Source organism: Ptychodera flava, chromosome 14 (assembly GCF_041260155.1).
Source record: "Ptychodera flava strain L36383 chromosome 14, AS_Pfla_20210202, whole genome shotgun sequence".
In the NCBI taxonomy this organism is placed as follows: Eukaryota; Metazoa; Hemichordata; class Enteropneusta; family Ptychoderidae; genus Ptychodera; species Ptychodera flava.
In genome coordinates this window covers 18,782,078-18,805,325 of record NC_091941.1, presented here as the reverse complement: position 1 = coordinate 18,805,325, position 23,248 = coordinate 18,782,078, and the positions used below count along the sequence as shown (strand labels likewise).

Sequence of the window (23,248 nt, the reverse complement as noted above, 5' to 3'; positions counted from 1 at the left end):
AATTTATAATAATGCTGTCTGAGGATACAATGTACATCCATATCACTAGCGCAAATAAGATTGCGTGCTGTAACTACAACATACATATGGCCCAGTGATTTATATTGCTGATAGATTTCGCGAAATGTTGCAGATCATCTTTTGACAAGCTGAGAAGCTGTTTGCAAAAAATGTTGTGAAATTTCAATATTTGTGTTTTTAGGACAATTTGTGCCCTTTTTAGATCAGAACATCTATTTCTCTGTAGCAGCATGTCCAACTTTTGTCATTCTGTTTTTCTGGTTTAAATATTTCTTGTTGTTTTTCTGGTTGTACTGTGCAGAAATCATTGTCATAACATCAACGTAGAATTTTTCTGCACTGAACAGATAAAAGCATCGTTTATTGTTGATCTTTGGTACCCATACTGGTATGTACCAATTCTGATCAAATGTGAGCGACACCGTATAATTGCGGTATTTTTCTATAGCTGAATGTTGCAATATTACACATTACTCATAAAAACAAGTGTATAAATTAAAAAGAAAGCAGATGAGCGTACGTTTGCATATTAAACCGATCATTACTTTAGCATCCAATTACAGTATAGTCCAATCGTGTTGTATATATATCACGTATCGTTACTTAAGGAAATCCGAAATGACAAAATTTAATAGTCAGGCAACGAATTTCTTTAAAGGATGCTTATAAATGTTATTAACATTGTTAACGAAATTCCGCAATAAAAGAGAACTCCATCGAATCACGATGAACTTATTTCTTGACATGAAAATAGTTAGGTTGCACTGAAACGTGTGAAAGGGTAAGTCCTTTCGATAGACGCTCGCTTGTAATATCTACTCCAGTGGGGCTAGCTGCGTAAGGCTATATAACATAATCTTTGTTTCAAGTTGTGGAAATGACTAAGCTTTAGTTTGGTGCAATAGTGTTTGATGAGACGGGAGAATTAACTCTGAAAATGGCATGTCAGCGCATGATTTTACGAGATTATAACCTTATTATCATTATTATGGACGAACTTCTAGGCTATAATGTTGCTGATAAAACAAAGAAAATCCCCTATTTATTTTAAATGGATATCTAACCTTAATAGAAATATATATATATATATATATATATATATATATATATATATATATATATATATATATATATATATATATATATATATATATATATATATATATATATATATATATATATATATATATATATAAAGATATATATACGGTAATACACACATACATACTCACACAAAATTATCGTTCAACCCAATATTTCCGTATTTAGACTTAGGGATATTATTTAATTATTCCGTATCGATTTTCTTTGATATTTAAAGGATGTGATCATTCAAGTGTTTGCCCTTGAAAACCTCTCTCAGCAGCCAGTTCAATTATTATTCACAAAGTATAGTTGCATGACATTACATTATATTACATCACATGTGTGTATGATTGACTTGTCATTGCCATCGCTGTGCTGACTGTCATGTTTCACGGTGGTCGACATGACACTGCGCTTATAGTTATATCACGTCGTTGAAACCGAGCGCCATCGACATCTCAATAACGAGAGAACACCTGGGCTGCGTTCTTCGCGAGGAAAAGGACAAATAAGGCCGCCGTAACCTGACACCCAAACCGCAGAATAGAGATTGTGTACACTCATTGTTTACGTAAAAGCTACACCGACTTTGAAAGGGTCCATCTGCCGTGAGTTTAGTTGTTCCGTGCACCGTGTTTGTGTACTCGGACCGACATAATGGAAACCACTTGACGATAGAATGAGTTGCGTTTGCACGTTTGAATCATTCTGTTGAGTGTAACTCTAATTGAAAGAGCAAGTACATTACCGTACCGGGGCTGTCACCTAGTAACCTCCACTGGGGTATTTCCAAGCAAGACAATCAATATCTGTAAAGTGCTTAATTGACCGGGGACACATCTAGCCTCCAACTGGGAAAATAAACGTGTAGCGGGGTTTGTCTGGGTACTCTTACTTGGAACTTTTTTTACAATAAACGTAAAGTTTGCCAGTCGCATGGACTTTTTGTTCCTCAAGGGTTTAAACACGACGAAGACTCTGTAAACTTTGCATTTTCCAAATCCAAATGTATGCTTTCGTTTTACTCTGTTCAAATAGGCACGAATAGAAAGAAAGTTCGTTCTATGAACATTTGTGCTTTAACCACTATCGTCTACAAATCGCATGACACTAAAGTACCATACTAGAGCAATACCCTATATGAGACTTTCGATGGAAACTTGTGAGGAGACAAAATGTGATGTTCAATTTTACAAACAGAGGAATTCAATAGTACTCATTTGATTTCAGAAACGTGTATGGCTACTAGACGAGTATCAGGCATGCGCAAATCACTGCAAGTCGGCTTATGGCGGATGCGACGTTTGCGGTATCAAAAATTGTGCTATATTTTGCAGGCGGAAGAATATTTACCGAGAGTTTCATGGAACTTCACCAGTTAAAATTTATTGTCATTCAGGAACTTGATGACTAAGGCGGTCAATAGCAAACAGCATGCTAGATGTTACGCGACAGTTTGTCCCTCGGCCCAAGGTTGCTGGCGATTACCGATTTAGAATACAGACCCGGAGCTTAGTGTTATTCACCGCCAACTATGTGCGATCACATGGCATGAGCACGAACCACATTCGGTGAATTGTCATATATTATATGTCTGCTAAATTGGTTCTACGCTTATTAAGTGTTATAGCACAAACATTTCATGAAGCTGCCAAGATTCTTAATTTTTTCGATTGAAACAATCTTATCAAAGCAAAACTTACATCACAAGGAAACAAAATCGCTATCCTCTGACACCTTTCTTGTCAATTTTGCATTATACTGATCATGACCTTGAAGCATACTGGAAGAATAGTATGTAGAATATGCTTTCTGTCCGCTATCAGAAAGAACCGTAGCAGAAAGAACCATGTTACTGTGCAAGTCTTGTAACAATTTTATACCATTTACATGCTCCAACTGCGCCACGGAAACTTTAAATCATATTTGAATGGAAATCAGTGGATTAGAGAAACACATTACCTAAAATCTCATATTTGAAATTAAAAATTGCCGCCATATCCCTTATCTTCCACAACTCCATAGGGGGACTTGCATTTTCGATTTTTACAAAAAAAGGAAAAGAAAAAGAAAAAAAGAAAGGAAAATGAAAAGAAAACTTCCACGCCAGCAGCAGATCTGAAAAGTACTATAGCCGTAAAAACTGTTGGGCCCGAAAACTATTCCCGAGGCTAGGTTTATTCTACCTTGCGGAGCTATGACATTTCTACAATACATTTACGGCTACCCTGATCTACTAACAGATAATTTGGCATGATAAGGGTAGCGTACCATTCGGTGGATTTTACTTGGCTCTCGGAACGTATTACATTTCAGTTTATAGCTGCTTTTCAAGAGGAGTTTGCTTCATTTTCCCTTAGCGTGATAAAACAAATCACGTGCAATTTGAAAACAGCTACTCTGTACCTTAAGATTCAGCCACTGGTACTTTACCCTAAGATTCGACATCTTGAATTATATTATAACAGATGACACAATTCTAAGCGGGTCTAAAATTCTCTCAAATCTTCCTTAGCGATCATCTTCTTAAAGTAGCCCTCCCTTTTTAAGTTCTCAAATTTAATGAGCAAATAGCTTTGCTCTCTATGCGTGGTCCGCTCTTATGTCACCGAACATCGAACCTGGCTTTTAATCCATAGCTATATAACCAGTAAGTCCATACTAGTGATAACTGATTTGAGCTTCGGTACATCTTACATCTTTACTCGGTCGTCTTTCAACAACCCCGCATCGCCTTCTGTTCCTCATCCTGGAGGGAATTGCTAAAAGAATTTGCGAAGAATGGCCGTGCTGTCCTGGGAGCCAAGTCTTTTGAGTGAAATAAGCTTACGACGACTAACAACGTCTCCAGGAGGTCAGTGTTTCAAACATGCAAATCTCCCTTCAAACTCCTTTAGCACTATTAAACAGCCTGAAAGTTTTCTACGTTTCAGACGCTTTGAAGTTCTTCCATAAACATAATATTCAAGACTGAATACATATCTTGTTCTTAAGTAGACTGATGGATTGTAAGTACAGTAAATTGGTATGCTGACGTCACTAATAGACTCCAAGTGAGGCTCACCCTCTTGCAATAGCCGAAAGAAATCAGGACTTTTACTCACAACCGATGAATATTATCCGAATGCGATATCCAATCAACCCCTAAACGTAGAACTTCTTCCATTTAAACCACCCAGCTATGTCATGTTGATCCCGCAGAGAAATTGACATAATTTTTCATGGTAAGATTGCGGAAAGTAGTAGTCGTCACGTTTTTGCTAACAGCTGCAAAATGCACCAAAACTTTGCCTCAAGATGAACCATACACATACGACTAAAAGAGGGAAGGTTTTTTGACAAATAAGAGTTGCCTCGCTTGGTTGATATCCAAGATGAAGAAAAAAGATGGAGGAAACAAACGCATCATTCTGGTAATCTGGCCTTCTTTACTTCGGGCTTAGCTATCCTGGGGATTTTTTCCGGGCCATTAAAAGAAAGCCTGTGAATCGGGAATTTTTTTCCTATATGCACTGTTAATTTCGTTGATATACACTGTATATATTAGTACATCACATACATAACAGTGTCCGACCTACCTTCACTGTTTCCAGAAGTCATATACTTGGAAACAAACACAGAGACACACACGGACACAGACAGACAGACAGACACACGTGCACTTATCTTTTCATTTTGGCCAAAGTGTATTTTTTAATATTGTTGACCAGTAAAACAAAAATTTAGGAAAAATAACAGGTATTTCGTAAAATTTCTAATACATTTTGGTGTTGACCGACATATATACCGACATAAATCGTTGGTATATCTGAGGTGACCCGTATTCGCACGTCGGGGTTTCATGTGCCTAAACTTTACATTACATCAAGGTTTGTGAGTAACACGGTAATGCACAGGCGTTTGGCACATTGCTGGGATAATAATCGTATTTAATATGTAGAATGTCTAAATACGACTTGATTATTCAGAAAAAGAATCACCGTACGTGAGATATTAGTGTAGGCCTATAGGCCTACATGTTGACTGGCATTATACCGAGTGGCTATGGCTGCCTGGCTCGGGCCAGGCGAACGCACTGCATAATCATCAATGAGTAGAATGTCTACATGAATTGACTATTTAATAAAGAATAACGGTACGTGATATTACTGTACATGTCGGCTAGCTTAACCGAGCGTCTGTAGCTGCTGTGGGCTTTGGCCCGGCTTGGGCCCGCCACTGCACTGCTGCACAGACATGTCTGTGCAGCAGTGGCCCAAGCCCTGCAGAGCTCTACAGCCACTCGATTAAGCTAGCCGATATGTACAGTAATATCACGTACCGTTATTCTTTATTAAATAGTCAATTCATGTAGACATTCTACTCATTGATGATTATGCAGTGCGTTCGCCTGGCCCGAGCCAGGCAGCCATAGCCACTCGGTATAATGCCAGTCAACATGTAGGCCTATAGGCCTACACTATTATCTCACGTACGGTGATTCTTTTTCTGAATAATCAAGTCGTATATAGACATTCTACATATTAATACGATTATTATCCCAGCAATGTGCCAAGCGCCTGTGCGGTAATGTCTGTACCACAGTTACTGTACTCAGAGTACCCTTGTCAATAGCTTTATGGGGTCCAACAACGCCTACGTTTTAAAGGTACATGGGTTCATCACGTTAAGTCCATGTATTCAAATTTACGTTCTCCTGTAAAATGATATATCAAGATCAGTCCAATCACGTCTTTAGATGTGATTTACGGTGTGTCGTTCGACTGCCACAATTAGAAGAGAGTTTGTATCTAGCCAGCAGTCGTACACACTAGTTGGTAGTAAATACTGATTACAAAATCCATCTACGCACGACTTTGTAGGCTCGCAAACTGGATAATGACCCTTTTCGATACCTTTTTATTGTTGATACATGTAAAATTGTGAATGATATTCAGAGGTCACTATCACAGTGATAATGCTAATATACGTCTGGTTTAATTGGATACAGTTTGGCGTTTCAATTGTGAAGTATAGGTAGCGAACATTAATTTTGTGAGTTATAATCCATGCATGTCGTTAATACCTAATTGGAAATTCACAAATTCCACCATAGGAGGGAGAGAGAGAGAGAGAGAGAGAGAGAGAGAGAGAGAGAGACTGCCTCCAAATCACCGATATAAATTGATGTGTGTTGTCGCATATGCCATGGAGACCGATCGATCTTCATTTCCTAAATCATTACAAATGATACCGACACTGTGCGATTTGTCAGGATATGGCGACTAGCTTACTGTTGGAACGGAATCTAGAAACCTAGCAACAGATCTGTGATACTTAGATACAACAAAATTTGATCAACAGGACGTCGCTAGGTTGCACTGTCTTTGTACACCCACAACCTAATGTCACAAGAGTACTTATGACTTTGTATTGTAACAGTAAAATGGCGGGTTTAATTCAAAGATGGAGACATTCAGATGAATATTGAAATCACCAAAATACACGTCTTTCGCTTGGCGTCTTTTCAAAAACATGCTGTGCCAATCTGCATATCTATGACGTCACGCGATCCCATGACCGGCAACCATGCGTCTGCTTGAATTTGGTGCCATCGTCTTGCATCTTCCGGTCAATAAATGCACAAAAACTCTTTTATTTCGTGGATTTGACAAATTTTCCTTGGCAACCATTGCCTAGATACTTGAATCCTTCGGTATCACTATCTTTGGAATAAGTAGGTCCCGAAAACAAATTTTCAATTCTGAAGGATGTTTGCAAAATACGAGATCTTTTCAATATGAATACATATGAAGAAAATTTCTGATCCACCAAAATTTTGTGTTTGTGTCATTTTTTGATTCACAAGGCAGGACACTTACTGCATATTGGTCTGAGCTGGGTGGAGATGATGTGACTCAGTATGCAAAGGACAAAATTCATTTTTATGACTTTTGAGTTGCCCCCCCCCCCCCCCCCCCCCCCCCCCCGGAAAAAAATGACGCAAGTGATGGCAAAGTTTCAACCTAGGCAGGCCAAGTAATGGCTATCAGGTCTCGTCATGCGCACACTCACAAGTTCTCTGAACTCAAATAGCAAGTCTTGCATTGAGGGGGGGGGGGAGGGGGAGGGGGGAGGGGGAGGATGGTGGTGGTTTCAGGGAATAACCACCCCATCCAAAAAATACACTGTAGCTACACATATACCCATGTGAATATCTAAAATTTTTATTTATGACTGTAAAGCTAAAAAAAAAACAAAGCAAATTTCAACATCACTGCTGTACAAAATATAAGCAAATACAAAAGTGATAGAAGGCGGAATGTGTAGTAATGTCTTGTAAATATGAACACAGCAATAAAAATAGCTTGCACATTTTATGAGTATACGTAACATCTGTAAAATATAATCAGGCCTGGCTGCTATACAACAAAAACAACATAAACGTGATATGACATAAATGTGAAATCATATCCGGTATATTTCATTACTGCATAAATTTATATCATACACAAAGTTCACTTCTATAAGTTAAGTTGGTTTGATACAATTTGTCGAAGGAAAGATCAGCATATTAGAATAATTATGATACAGTATTTTCATTGACTATTATATACAGAATCAAACACAGCAAATAAATTCATGTCTCGGTAAAAAATGCACAGCTCTTCATTCAGAAAATTTGTAGATAACAACCAGTAGAAATACAACGAAAAAAATTAATCATGTGATAATCAATATTTAGGACGGATACCAATTTCCAAAGAGTAAATGTTATGGATGGAATCATTTTCATTGCAAAGTTTATAAGCAGACTACCGCCTTCATTTATTCCTTTATTGATCCTGTAACCCCTCCCTTATTAATGGACTGACCTGACAGTTAATTGGTCGTTCTGATATCTGGACCATCAATACACCATGACTAGCAGTGAGTGAGAACATACAATATTTCATAAACATTTTGTTGTCTGTATGAAATTAAGTACACGTTTCATGAAATTGAGTACATGTGTTATAAAATCAAGTACATGTTCACTTCCAACTGCTCTCATTCAGGTAGGATTACGAATTCTTTTTTCTCTCACCCATGTTCCAGGTTGGAATGTTTGTTCAGCTGCGATGTGCCAGACCATGGATTGGTGAAAATATTTCAAGATTAAAAATTCATTCCATGCATGTTTCACACTCACAGCTTCCAAGGTATTTTTTCACAGAGAGTACCAAAGTTACTCTGTGTAGAATTCTACGCAGAGCTGTGACACTAAACTTCAAACTGTTCAACTATTTACAATTTGCATGTTAATAACTTTAATGTGTGACATTCATTTCCTGCAGTCAATAATCACAGCAGTTAAATGTTCAACTCATACTCTCTGCATCTGCACTGTTTCACAGGCTTTTCTTTCTGCGCAGTCATTTACATGTCATTTAATTAATTGATATTACTCTACTTGTCAAGTGTCTTGTCAGGTGTCTTCAAAAAGCTGTAAATTTAGGGGAAATAATTGAAGGTACACTAACTTTCCTTTATCCAGGAAACGATCCCCACAGCGAAAGAGTACAAGAGCGGTTTTCACTGCATGAAATGTACATGTGGTTTTGAAAAGGTTGACTAAGTGATCATACATGTGCAACAAAACATGTCTATTGGTTTGCAAACTCAGTTCTATGTAGTTCTCTGGCTTCCTTCGGGTGTCATTCTGTGGTTTGACCTCAAAACCACACTATCATACACAACGGTTGCACCTCGCCACGCTATCGCTATTGAATAAAAAAAGTGAAAGTCAACCAATATCATCCTGCAAAGTGATAGGTTTAGTCATCCAACTGGCAAAGTAAAGCAACGCCTCTAGTGACCCACAGATCCGGCGGATGTTCGGTCGGCAGATTGATGGCGGTCACAAAGTTCGTGGAGTGACCCGTCGAGGACAGCGTGCCTGCCCTTGACGATGTCCTGTACAGTGGACATTCGTACATGAGTTTCTCCTGACCATCTTGAGGTTTCTTGCTATCTACAAGAGGAGTGGAAGTCCTGCTGCTGAGCTCCGAAACACTGTCTTTTGCCTGGGAAGATATCTAGGAAGGGAAAGATAAGATGCTGGATCATAGTAATACAGAACGTACAAGCGACGTCTTTATTCTAACTTCAATGTCATACTTCAACAAGCGACCTAGCGGCCGATATAGCTCCGCTGTGTTTACGTAGAGAATAACTATTTTTGACACATGTTGATGAAGAAGGTGGAAATCTTTGATAGCTCAATGCAGTGGCCAGAAAAAAGTGGCTAAAATAGCTGCAAAAATACACAATTGAAGATTTCATCATACTTTGAATATATCACATCGGATCATCCCTAAAGAACATGTCAACCAAAGTTATCTGATGAGTAGTTTTTTGAGAATAAAATTTTCTGACCAAAAATGGCAACAATTGCCCCAAAAATAAAAATTGCAGATTTCATCATAATTTCAAAAAGACCAAATTTAGTTCATCTATAGAAACCTGTATACCAAATTTCAAAGCTGTTAGACCAGTACTTTTTGAGAAACACAGTTTTTGACCAAAAATGGCAAAAATTGCCCCAAAATTAAAAAAAATGCAGATTTCATTATAATTTCAATAAATATCATTAAGGTGATCTGCAGGAACCTGTATACAAAACTGCAAAGCTATCAGATGAGTAGTTGTGGAAATCCACATTTTTTGACCAAAAATGGAAAAAAAATTGCCCCAAAAATACAAAATTGCAGATTTCATCATAATTTCAGTAAATATCATTTAGTTTATCTGTAGAAACCTGTATACCAAATTTCAAAGCTATAAGATGAGTAATTTTGGAAATACACACTTTTTGACCAAAAATGGCAAAAATTGCCCTAAAAATACAAAATTACAGATTTCATCAGAAATTCAATATATATTACTTAGTTCATCTATAGAAACCTGTATACCAAATTTCAAAACTATCTGACCAGTTCTTTTTGAGAAATACATTTTTTGACCAAAAATGGCAAAAATTGCCTTTAAAATGCAAATTTGCATATTTCTGCACAATTTGAAAAATCTGAAAAAGATCATCCCTAGGGACCTATGTACCAAATATCAACGCTATCTGACTGGTAGTTTTGAAGAAGGAGATTTTTAAAGATTTTTTTACCAAAAATGACAAAAATTGCCTTAAAAATACAAATATGCAAATTTCACCACGATTTGAACAAATCTGACTGAAGTCACCCTAAGTAAACTGCATATCACATTTCAAAGCAATCGGACAAGCGGTTTCAGAGAAGAAGATTTTTTTACCAAAAACACCAAAAAATGCCCCAAAAATACAAATATGCAAATTTCACCACGATTTGAACAAACTTAAGTGAGGTCACCCCAAGTGAACTGCATATAAAATTTCAAAGCAATTGTTGACGGACGACGACGGAAAATCAACCTATTTGATAAGCTCCGCGTCGCTGACAGCGGAGCTAAAAATGCTAACATTTACCATTACGAATACCAGAGAGACATGAGAATGCGATGAAATTTCACGGTGCAAACATTGTTTTTGGAAGTTTATTTATTGTGTCCATGTTTTCTTACACTACCTGACACTTCAAGATGAGGATATGTTTTTGTTAGAGCAAGGAGTTTTGAACGGTTGCCACATAACAACCTTTTTATGTTGTAGAGGCTTAAATCATAGACCCTCCAATTCTTGAAGGGTCTATGCTCAAATAATAGATTTCAGGACAACAATGTGGATAAATGTTTTGGATAATACTTAATGCCGCAATAGCGGCGACTGTGTAATAAACTGATCTCAAAATATCCTCGGTTTTCCAAGAACTTTCTTTGAATGAGACCCATTGGACACTGAAAAAGTATATAACACAGTACACTGTCATGAGTGTAGAAAGTGGTGCGTAAATTCAAACGTTTTAACATTATCGTAGATTTCCCGCCATTTTCAAAAACTAATCATATGACAGAGAAAATAAAGATTACAACTACAAAATGTTGGCCATTGTGTGTGGTGCATTCGAGTAAATGGCATCATGCTTGTTACTTTTATGATCACGATGTGTATGTGCAGGCAATACCGATTTTTGCACTTTTCCGTTGGGGCGCTATTTTATGAGTGCGGCACCCGTTTGTTATTCAACCTGTTAAAACTTGTAGGCATGGCCCAAATCAGCTAGCCTAGAATCCTATTCCTCCGCTTGCCTCCGTACCTCCGACCCACTCCCGTCTAGTCTCGTGAGCAGTTTTTCGAGCTGCATCGTAAAAACTGCTCATTTGAATGTCAATAGTCGCCAGCTGAGACCGTGACATCACTAGTCAATCAATGAAAATGACCTTCTCATGATTGGCCTATGACTTGGCTGGGCAGAGCTCATTAATATTCATGATGCCCAATTACGGCACAGTCTGTGGCTAGTTTTTCGTCGCGGCAATTTCGCACATGTCAACAGAACCACATCGACTGAATGATTTTTCTATCGCGCTCAACATTAAGAATTACAGTGTTGCGTGTTGCAGACAAACTCACCTATATATGTTTTGAATGTTTCGAGATAGAAAGGCAAAACTACGACTGAATAACGAGCTGGCTAGGACAGAATTTGGAAGTGACGTCGTTTACTGCTGATGTTATCACCGAGATTCGGCATTCGTCGACATCTGCAAGATGCCACTATGATGTTATCTGGACAATCGGCTCTTTCATTAACTAATTAAAAACAGACGTTTAAAAACCATGAAAATGGAATTAAATAAAAAACACGAGTGGTTGCAGTGGCTGCAAGATGACATCGTGTCTGACGAAAACCCCGGTAAAAACGTCCAAATACAATTGGTTTCGATTGGTTTCAAAACTCGTGACCGCGTCTGTACTTGTACTCCACGAGCATTCATAGCCACTAGCACCTTTGGTGCGAGTTGATAAATCAGGGACTTTCCAAATCCCGTCGGCAGTACACACAGTACGTCTCTCCCTCTCAGAAATTGAATAATAGCATCTCTTTGCTGTTCCTTGAGAGACGATATGCCCGGCACCGTCCGTAGTACGTCATTTACAGTCTGATTTATCGCTTCTACGATGGTCGGAGCCTCCTTTGCAGCCATTTTTCTTTCGCGCGAAAATGACGTCCAATATGTTAATCATGTTGACACTGTCGCTCTGCCCAGCCAAGTCATAGGCCAATCACGAGAAGGTCATTTTCAGTGATTGACTTGGAAAGGGACGCTAGTGACGTCACGGTCTCAGTTGGCGACCATTGACATTCAAATGAGCAGTTTTTACGATGCAGCTCGAAAAACTGCTCACGAGACTAGACGGGAGTGGGTCGGAGGTACGGAGGCAAGCGGACGAATAGGATTCTAGGCTAAAATCAGCCAGCAGTGATACTTCTATACACGTCGTTCAGTAAGCACATTTACATGAACAAACTTAGATATGAAAATAAAATCATGAAAATACTGCATAAAATTAGCAGCTATTGGGGCTTTAATTTAACATCAAGGAACAATTTCAAGACAAGCCACTTTGCTTTATCTTGATCTCAAGGCACTGTGCCACGCTATAGGTGTCAACACCAATAGTTTGAAAGCTTTGCATATTTTTGCCACAAAATGAAAAAGAAAACAACTGAAATTTTATGATTAATAATGAGTAAAAAGTAGGCGTGAGGAAGAATTCCATTCTGTTCAGTGTGGTCTGAAGGTAAGTTTCAAAAAGAAGAACGGGGCAAATTGATGTATGGTGAGTCATTAGGTGAAGTTACTGTTTCCTCAAGGCAGTTTCCTCAGGGCAGAGCGCTGTATTGGGTTTAAAGGTGTTGGACAAACAAACAGCAATGCTTGGTGTGAAACAAAGACAGCCAGTGTCCACTGGAAGTGTGAAAGCCACAAGGCCCTAAGGCATTCTCCTCACATTCTAATGTCAAGGCAGTTTTCCATTCTCTGTGTATTGCTATATCTTAACCCTGGTCTGATCAAACATTTTGGCTTCTATACAATGACTGGCTTCCACTGCCTTACGTCAAGCTTGACAGAGATAAACAGTGTTTGGAAAACATCCACCTAAAATACCTTGGATGATTACTTTCATGGAATGCCTTCCAAAAACTGATTCTTGTTGACAACAAACTTTGCCAATTACCTGTGATAGTTGCCGTACAATGGGCTAGTATAATAGCTCAGCCTTACAAACCGCACACACAGAACAATAGCCCTGCCTTACGTGGAAAATTTCTGGTTTGGCTTTCAACAATCAAAACAAACAAGCTGCTTATGATGTTCTTTACTGGTAACAAAATAATGACAGGGATACTTTGAAGGTCAATTTTAACCTGGATAATTTATTCGTTTGATATTTCCTGTTAAATTCAATGCTCTGGGATTATATCAAAGTGGTGCAAATTAACATTCAGCAACACTTCTCATGGCATTTTTAGCATTTTTCCACCCAAAACTTACTAGTTAGTTTTGGGTAAAAAAACACTGGCGAGATTTTAGACTACATCTCATGTCAGTGGAAAGGTTGTTAACCCTTTGAGAGCTGTAATTTTTCTCACCAAAATTTCAGTGCAACATTTATCAATTGTTATGAGTGTTTCTGTGATTTTTTTTTATAATTTTAGACCAAATGGACATCACATTTCATTGGCTACAGTTTTTTATCAAAATTTTGGCAAAAATCTGAAAAAAATTACTTGCAATGGATACATTCTATGAAGATGACAAAAATTGACTTTGGTGCTCAAAGGGTTAAACACTGTTTATCATCAACAAAAGTATCCAGAATTTGCAGGAATTTTTCACCTCTGTACATAATCTCAATGCAATACAATGTGGTGCTCCACTTCCTTACAGTAGAAGTACAGTAAAACTAAAGCAGTAAAGTTGGGGGTTCATGGACCACCCTGTCCTTACAAAAATATATGTCAAATTATCCTAGAAACCAATATTTATCACAGTGTTGCACTGATGACAACAGTAGTGCCTTAGACATCATGAAGTGAACCATTGTTAAACCAAATATTTGTAACAGATGAAATACGACGCTATTTATCTGACCGGGGAACATACTGTAATTACTCCATAAAGCAATGTTAATATCCAAAATGCTGATTTATCTCGACCTTGTATAAAAAATCTCTCTCTCAACATTGCAACAGCAGTTCAATTTCATGTTTTGATTATTGTTATCAAGGATAAGTTTTGCAGGTTAATTCATTACACAAAATCAATGGGAGTACTAACTGACACAATTTGCAGTGTTTGAAAGTCCTTTTTGGGCCCGTTTCCAAATACCACTTGTTTGCTGCACAAAAAGCACCAATGTTTGCACTGTGAAAACATTGAACAAGATATCACTCCACTTGTATTGGCAAGGGACCATTTCTCTCTTTTTTTTCATCCACAGAAGGAAGACCACAAAACGGACCACACACATACACACACACACAGATGATAGGCAGGCCAGCATGTCGCCTCAGGGCAAACATTACATCACTCTGTGAAGCATACACACAACAACTGAGTTACACTTTTTTTTTCAATTTGTTAGTCCCAGCAGCTCGGTTGTATATGTTTTGGGTCAGTGGATGACAGGAACACCTACCTGCACTGGTATAAAGTGAATTTCCGGCAGATTGCTGAATCTCTCCTCTGGCCGAGAGTCCTGGAGGCAGCCGGTCCGCGGATCAAACCTGGCGCCATCCAGGTACAGACCAAAGACCAAAACACCTTCGGATGGTGGGGCTGGACCCTGTGTAGCACAGCAGACACAAAATACTCAGTCAGCAAGTGATATTTGTGGAAAAACATGCTATGAATTTACTGTTTAAAATTTTTTTAAAAATATAAATGATTAATTTGACTGAAATTTTGTGAAAACTTCGTAAACACTTTGCTACATACAATATGATAGAGTCCTTATTTTTAGGGCAAATTCTCATAAACAAACAATTTGCAAACTAAAATATTAAATTTTCATGTATGATGAACTTGTTCTCTGCTCAACCTTTCCTTTGATTGACAGTTATGCAAACACCATTCACCGACGGCACATTCTTGCAACACTGAGAATTTCCACTTGAACACCCTCAGTTAACAAAAACACTTCCAATACACGCTCTGCTTTCTGCATGGCCGGCTTTTTGTGTTGTTATAAACAGAGTACGGTTCCCTTCCTCTTTAGGCTATTATGGCAAAGCTGTAAGTGCCCTGAGGTGATCAAATTTCAATCAAAGATTTAACATACGACCTCTCAGCATACTTAGGAGTAAAGGGGTTTTCATATATACAATGTGTGCACTGCTACACTCAGTTTAGAAACACGGATCGGTGTACGTATTGGGAAAAGAAAATGCTAAAAAGCGACATTTTCCTTCTACCAGCACTTTTTTCAATCCAAGTATAACATGACGAAAAGTGATAGAATAACAGTCAGTTAAGAAGTTACAAGACTAGTATATTACCGCTTTTTCGTTTTTATACAAGGGTAACTATTAAAAGAACACTGGAACATGACTGTTAAACTGGTTAAAAGTTGGTAAAACTGTAAAAACTATGCATGTCAATAACCATTGTGAACAAAATTGACTTAGAGACTATTATGATGTTGTGGATAATGTATGTGTAAAAGTTTGACATGGCAAGATAAAAAGCACAGTCAGCAAGTGGAATCTGTTATCAGTTGTCTACATGCTGACATATCATGAATGCTATGACACAATACAGAACCTTCAAAAGTCTCGGAACTTTGTTATGCTTTGACATTTTAATATATTGTTGTGCGTATCACCTAACTACAGAAAGTTATCACTATTTCGTCTTGAGATAATTCTTACACGACTGTATGCCACCCGAGTTCTGAAACTGTGATGCAGTGCCATCAAGACTTACTTTGAAAGCGACTTCCTTGACGTTAATCTTCTGTTTGACATCCGCTAGCGTCTCTTCAGAATCATCGGCAGAGGTCATGACCTTGAAGTCAAAGGTCAGAGCATCGACAGATAAGCCTTCCCGGCGGGCATGGTTTTGAAGAACAGCCATGGTAAAGCCTGCAACAACATAAACATTGGTTGTAAAGGAGATTTAGGTAAACGCAGATAATGGTAAATAGAGATCTATAAACAGCACACTGTAAACCTTGATAAAGGGGTGCTCTGGAATGTTTTAGATTTCTGTGGAGAGCCATAGGGTTATGGTCAGTGACTCCGAAGTCATTTCTTCGGGCATGATAAAATTCTTGTTTTGCAGATCTGACATGTAAAAAGGGGATGACGAGCACAAACTGATGTGTGATTCCCTTTGTAAAGGAACTGTACAATTCTTATTATAGTCTAGATTTCAACACTAGAGAAAACATCCCCTTTGATTGGCACACGGTCACTCAGGGTGACCGTGATTGGCACTTTTGTATTCCATAGTAACTGTCTCTGATCTCCTGTGATCAACACTGGCTTCACAGGCGTAGTTGTACGGCTGGTACTACATTGTGTCTGAAATGAGTGGCTACTGTATCATGAAATAACTTCAGATGTAGCTGACGTTGAATCTTGCATGACAGGGCAGCTGGAGCAGTTTTTTTTTATCGCTTCTTTTGTTATATGACACAGAATTTGATGCTTGTTAGTCTGACATTTAGCTGCACTTCTCCAGTGATATTCTGACAAAGTAAATATCATTTGGAAATCTGACTGACGATAGCTCTTGTGACTTCTTATCATTACTGGTAGTAGGCACACTATCAAACTTTCACTGAAAACAAGAAGTGCTCTCATTTCACAAGAAGAAAATTGTCACATATCCTCTATCAGAACAAAAAACAAAAATTTACAATTTTACTGCCTTTCTGAAAAAGGAGGAGGATGCAAAAATAGAAAAAAAATCTGCGAATTAATACAATGAAATGTCAAAACTACAGTACAGAATCAAGGCATTACAACTATGATGCAAGATAATTTCTTTTTGACGTTGAATTTAAAAAGACGGCACAGAACAAACAATGCATTTCTCAATGAGGATAGTCTATTGCATCACAAAAAGACATATTCTGCAATATCTGTGTTTATATTGTGCAACTGTCTTTGTGCTTGCACATAGGCTACATATACTTATATATAATCCCATGGTATTTTTCTCTGTTTGACGTCATCGTATACGAGTGTTTTTTGCGGAGCCGTACAACTTCGAGCCGAAGGCGAGAAGTTGTGCGGCTCCTCGAAAAACACAAGTATTTATCACATGAACAGTCTTCTTATTTTTCTTTGATGTGGATGGATCAAAATTATTGTAACAAATTGCATGATTTTTATCGCGATTTTGTGTTTTATTTACGCGGATTACTTACATTTAATGAGTAAAGCGGTCCGTCACCCAGGAGATGTGCAAATGTTTACAGGTATACTTTCATTCATAAATCCCATTAAGCTAAATATTTGATACATGGAATGGTGTCTCCACCGATCAGACATTCCGATTCGGTCACGTGCGCGTGTCAATCATTGTCTCGCGCTGGACTGATGCCAAGGCAAGTCTGCCATCGGCGGACATAGCTTTCACCGCGCTAGCGACGGATAACGATAGTAATTTTGGTTATTTAGAATATTTACAATTATATTTATAAAGTGAATGCAATGGCACGATCGAAACAGTAGTTATCATTCTTAGAGATGCTGTGGCTTTTGAAATATCACAAGTTTATAGCCTTGGCGAGCCCGAAAGTTTCAGATCGATGACACACACAGACTGAGTGTAACCTTACGCTTGTGTAGTGGGCCGGGGCACTGCTGTCACCTGTCTCCGCCGGTGGCCATCTCAGTCGTCAACGTTTTCGTCATACGGACTTTGATGTTTGCTGTGACACATATATCACCCGTAGGTACTTCCCAATTTTGTTACTTGACGGGAACTTTGTTCTGTTGTGAGTGTTATCCGAGTCATCAACTTTCGAAATACATAGGATTCTACAGCGCTGTGTAGGCTACAGGTCGACAGCTTATGTCTTCACTACAGCCTTACGCTGCAGGTTTGATTCCGATCGAGAAACAACGGAATAATTTGTGTGATGAAGGAAATTTATCGTTGTTCGTCGATACTTATGCCTTCTAAATCGCTTTCCCGAAGTTTATACGGTATTCATTTATTAAGTTGAACTTTCGTTGAGGTGTATCTTTCGGATTTATCGCCAACCGGGATCGCCAGGTACGACGTCACTTGGCGATCGCCAGGTACGACGACGTCCACATTGAGCCTTGCGACTGGAGTCGTGACGTTACTGAGCCAAACGATCGACGGTATCCTCATTCGATTCTTGGGAATAGCTAAAGCTTTAGCGACTCAAAATTTCGTTGGGCATGCCTTCTATGTTTCCATATCTGGATTTTTGGGTCACCTTTTTTGTCAAAATGCCATGACAGCACGGCATCGATCGCGACAAATCGGTCTGTGTCGCGACATGCACGTATGAACGGTACAATTGAAGGAAAAAAGTTCCGGTTGATGACGTACAACAGGGGTAATATGGATTTCTTATCTGTGCTGGTGTACGTCACACAGGTGGAGATACGGGCCAGTTCATGTGATAAATCATGATATAACATAATATAATATAATATAATATAATATAATATAATATAATATAATATAATAGAATAGAATAGAATATCATATCATATTATTAATTCAAACTGTAATCTCAAGTTTGGTGGTGCTGCTCATAAAATACACACAAAACGACCTTAATATGAACATTGATTAATCTACCAAGCTATTTTTCATAAACTATGCTTCTGCTTCTGCATCAGAGACTGGGTCTAAAATTGTACACTTGTTGAATGGAAACAGCCACTCTGAGCTCTGGGTCTTTTCTCTCCTGTGATTTTACAATACAAACCACATTTCTTAGGACATTGCAAATGCCCATCAAGAGAAAGTATAAATAGTGGTTGGGGAATTCATCTAGGTTTGATGGGGTAGATGAAATTGTATTGTCTACCACCCAATCAAAACAGATACGTGAATGATATTTGTCATGGTTTTGAGGAATATCACTCTTGGGAAACAGTGTGACGATAGATGTACAGTATACACACATATTGCAAACAGTGCAGCAAGGATTGTACTGTCTGTACACTCACTGACAAGAACGACCTTTGACCTGATAGACAGCCTGACCAATACAATTTTATTCTGACCGCAAAGTTGTCAAAGACTTGTGTATGTGCGTGTTTTATCGATATCAGCACCACTGGAACGCCAACAGATTTGTTGAACTCATAGGTCAGATAACAGTTTCCGGCTATTTCAACACTTCATAGATTTTAAATTCAAGGGCATTTGAAAATTATTTGCAGTCCAACAAGATGTTTTTCCTGTTCTGTTCTTTCATATCTTACAGAAAAAATTTTGATCAAAACTCAAATGGCAGTCATAAAATCGGTGTGATGATTGTAATGACAAGCAGGTGTCGAATATGCCTGACACGATGGCTACCCCTTTGAAGTGAACACTCAAACTCCGCCTGGGAATTCTGAGCAACTCTTTGTCAGTATCCGTGATACAAACAGCCACACGCAGCTACCGTATCAAGCAGTCGCTATATCAAAGCCGTCATGACGACAGGCACGGACACTCAAATAGCTCTGTTGCCTTGGAGACAATCTACTATGTCCAATATGCAGCTATATTAGCTACTCAAGAGATTAGGGCCACTCTTTTCACACTGATTCAGTCACTTTATGCAATCACACCACAGGAAGAACTAGGTGCTTGGCATGGTTTTGTTACTACGCACACAAATACAGAGATATAAGATATAGAGACAGGGAAAATGTCATTTCAACAACTACACATATGACAATCAACAGATGGATATTAGCATTAGATTAGAGGGAACACGTGACATGTTAAAAAGGAAAATGAAAACAAGAAAGGGTTAAGGGTTTTTACATGTGAAAGATAAAACTGAAATTTTGGAAACATTAAAGGACGCTAGATTTGCGTGTAACATTCCAAGTCCTGTGTAATCTGGTGTTTGTCTTTCATAGTTCAGTGTCACTCACAATGACAGATGGATGAGTAAAGCAGATGTTCTGAAGCAGAACTTGGTTCATGATGAAACACTTCAAATCAGTTTAAATCATCAGAACAGTGAATTTTGAGTTTGGAATTATTACTCTGACAAAAGTGAATTGGATACTTCATGAATTCTTGTAAGAGTTACATATATTTAGTCCGACCTCTTTCAAGGCTAAGTTGGGCTTTCATACAGGCAACTGAGAGCTGGAAAGCTGAATCGTTGTGGATCTTGTATAAAGAAATGGATTCATAAACTGATTGATAAATAAAAGCGTCTCATAATATAGAGCACTGAATATTCAGAAGCATAAATACCTTGTGGAAAGAAGAATGAAGCAAGCCAGAAACTCCTGGGTTGCTCACGTATACTGTCGAGGTCTTCCAGTTCAGGTAGTGTGTGGCCCTGGGCAGCTGCCGCTTTCTCCTTCTCTCGTCTCTCAGCAGCCGCGGCGATTTGGTCCGACCATTTACTCATGAAATCCACTCTTTGCTGCAGGTCAGCTACCCAGGAACCCAGCGGCTTGCACGATTCATAGGCGGCTTGCTGGCAATGGTGAGAGAGAGTGAAATAATGATTACAGACTGAACAGCTTCACCTAAATTAGTTTCATTTCTGCATACGGATTGAAATATCCACAGAAAATAGGCACTAGTATAACTACTGACTGTCAAGCTGAGCGCTGAGATGTGCTACAATCAACATGGATTTCTCAATTTTATTTTGTGACTCTTTGAAACATGAAACACCAACTGCCTGCTTTATCGATACACATTCTTTTATCACAATTATGAAATTTTATCAAAAGTAAAACTCACATACAATACATTAGACAACGTACTGCTAGGTTTGAAGACACTCGACTGAAGACAAAACTGCTGTTCTTCTTCATCATTTAGATCAAACTAATTTAACATCTAAAATATGATTTCACTGATTTGAATTATTATAATAAAATTCCAGTATTTCTCAATCAGTATTTTGTATCAAGGCTGTTTGCATCATTATTTCCACATCAGCTTTGACAAAAATTGAACAATTTTTCAGTTTATCACTATAAATATAATTTTTCCCAAGAGACGGAATAGTTCTAAGGGAGATCCGAGGGGTCAGGGAAAATACCGGAGTGAATCGAGATGATGACAAACAGAGAGCTGTGTTGTGTGGCTTGTGGCAAGGACAGGATAAGAACTTTAGATTACTGGGGTTATGTCATGCCAGTTGGCTGATAGTCAACAGATGTATGAAGCCACTCAGAGTCTCCAGAGGGGCTTTGCAGATATATCTGTTCATTGCAGCCATCCATGTACATACATCAACACCCCTACAAATCTCTACTGCCGACTAGTATCTCAGTGATTTATGAGATATCATCATTTCAAAAAAACGTGATATTCTGTATTTTACAAATATTTGTTAAGGGCCGTTTTGAAAATAATCTCCCTTCCAACAGACCTTGCATTGCACAGGGCACTGAAAAATATTGAATCTACATGTATATTTGACGCAACTAAAAGATTGACAAGTTTTTCAGTATTTTGTGTCATATATTATCAACAAGACTCAGTGATATTTCTATCACTGTTATTTCTTGGTACAAAACATGAAATCTGTCGGATTGGGACCACGCACTTACCTGCCACGTCTTTGGCACTCTCTGATTCAGTATGGCATTGTACATTTCCTCAAGCATCTCTGACATGACGATTTCACCTTTGACTGCCAAGGTCAAGAACTTGACAGTGGTGTGGATGACCCCTAGAAGTCGGTTAAATCGGTCAATTTCTTGCCTGAGCACAGTGACCAATGCCGACGGAGGCCGCTCCGGTTCTTGGGCATCTTCAGCCTCATCTTCCTCAGAAGGCACTGTCAAACAAGTGAAATATTTTACATTTTGAACATTTTTTTCAAAATAGTAAAGCTGCGAGATGCCTGGGATTTTGGTCACTGGCACACCACTGAAATATTTGAGATTCTTCACAACAGTCAATAGATGACCCTGGGAGATGCTCAGACAGAGAAGCATATTTGTATATTCAGCAGACGCTGTGATTAAGTTTTCTTCAAAGGCAGATGCTTTATTGTATCCTATTTTTTCTTACACGACTCGTGATTCAGAACATTGAATATATAATTTAGATGGCAGAAGGACAAGAGGTAAAAGATTAATTGTCCACCGCAAACAAAAGCCTTTGTTGACAAATTGCCATGGCTAAGATGCCGAATGTATACCATAGGTATTTTAGCTGCTTCCTCTGTCATACATTTTTCACAAGGTCATGTCCACTCAGATGTTGGTGTATTCCCTTAAACAGAACATTGAAATTTCTCATCACATTCTACGTTAAGTTAGAGTAATAATGATAAGAGAGTGAATCAATCGATATCAAAGCTAAGACTCAGTGGTAAGGGTTACTGTAGTTAAACTTACACGACACAGGATTAACAGGTTTTCATCCATGCCCCCCCTCCCCCCTATCTCTGTATATAGGGACCACCCACCCCTTGAAAACAATGGGAGGGAATCAAACTTGAGTGGTGACAGGGTTACATTAACCCTTTCCCCATTATGGTCTGGCCCAAACTCATTGTTATCAAAAGTGAGTGTGGACCGGTTTACAGGGCATCGGGGGTGGGGTGGGGTGGGGGGTGACAGGTCACAACATTAACCCTTTCCCCATTATGGTCTGGCCCAAACTCATTGTTATCAAAAGTGAGTGTGGACCGGTTTACAGGGCACGGGGGTGAACAGGTTAAAATAAAACACTGACCTTTCTCTTGTTCTTTCTTCTTAATTCCACCCGTACCGAATCCACCACCAGTGTAATTCATAAAGATGGATATCTTTTGCGTTCTCTGTCTCTCTCTTGTCGCTTTCTGGTCATGGCTCTCTTGATCCTCTTCTTCCTCCACAGTCTCTGGTAACTGTCGTAAGATATCGCTTGTCATGTCCAGAACGATGTCATCATTACTGCGGCCAGTCCTGGGAGACGAAAAAGAAGGGTGTACATTTTGTCAGAGAGAGATACAATACTTATTGAAATACTCTTATCTCCAGCAAAACATGGCATGATGTGCTGT

General features: G+C 38.6%; 1 protein-coding gene across 1 annotated transcript in view; it reads right to left on the bottom strand.

Moving 5' to 3' along the window:
* Positions 1–7,289: 7,289 nt before the first annotated feature.
* Positions 7,290–23,248, bottom strand: part of LOC139149628 (dynein axonemal heavy chain 6-like) — a 90,638-nt gene continuing 74,679 nt past the window's right edge. The window contains 6 exon segments of the mRNA XM_070721464.1: positions 7,290–9,164; positions 14,705–14,851; positions 15,991–16,148; positions 20,485–20,713; positions 21,804–22,033; positions 22,939–23,150. Coding sequence (XP_070577565.1) covers positions 8,904–9,164; positions 14,705–14,851; positions 15,991–16,148; positions 20,485–20,713; positions 21,804–22,033; positions 22,939–23,150 — 1,237 coding nt within the window. The 3' untranslated portion in view covers positions 7,290–8,903.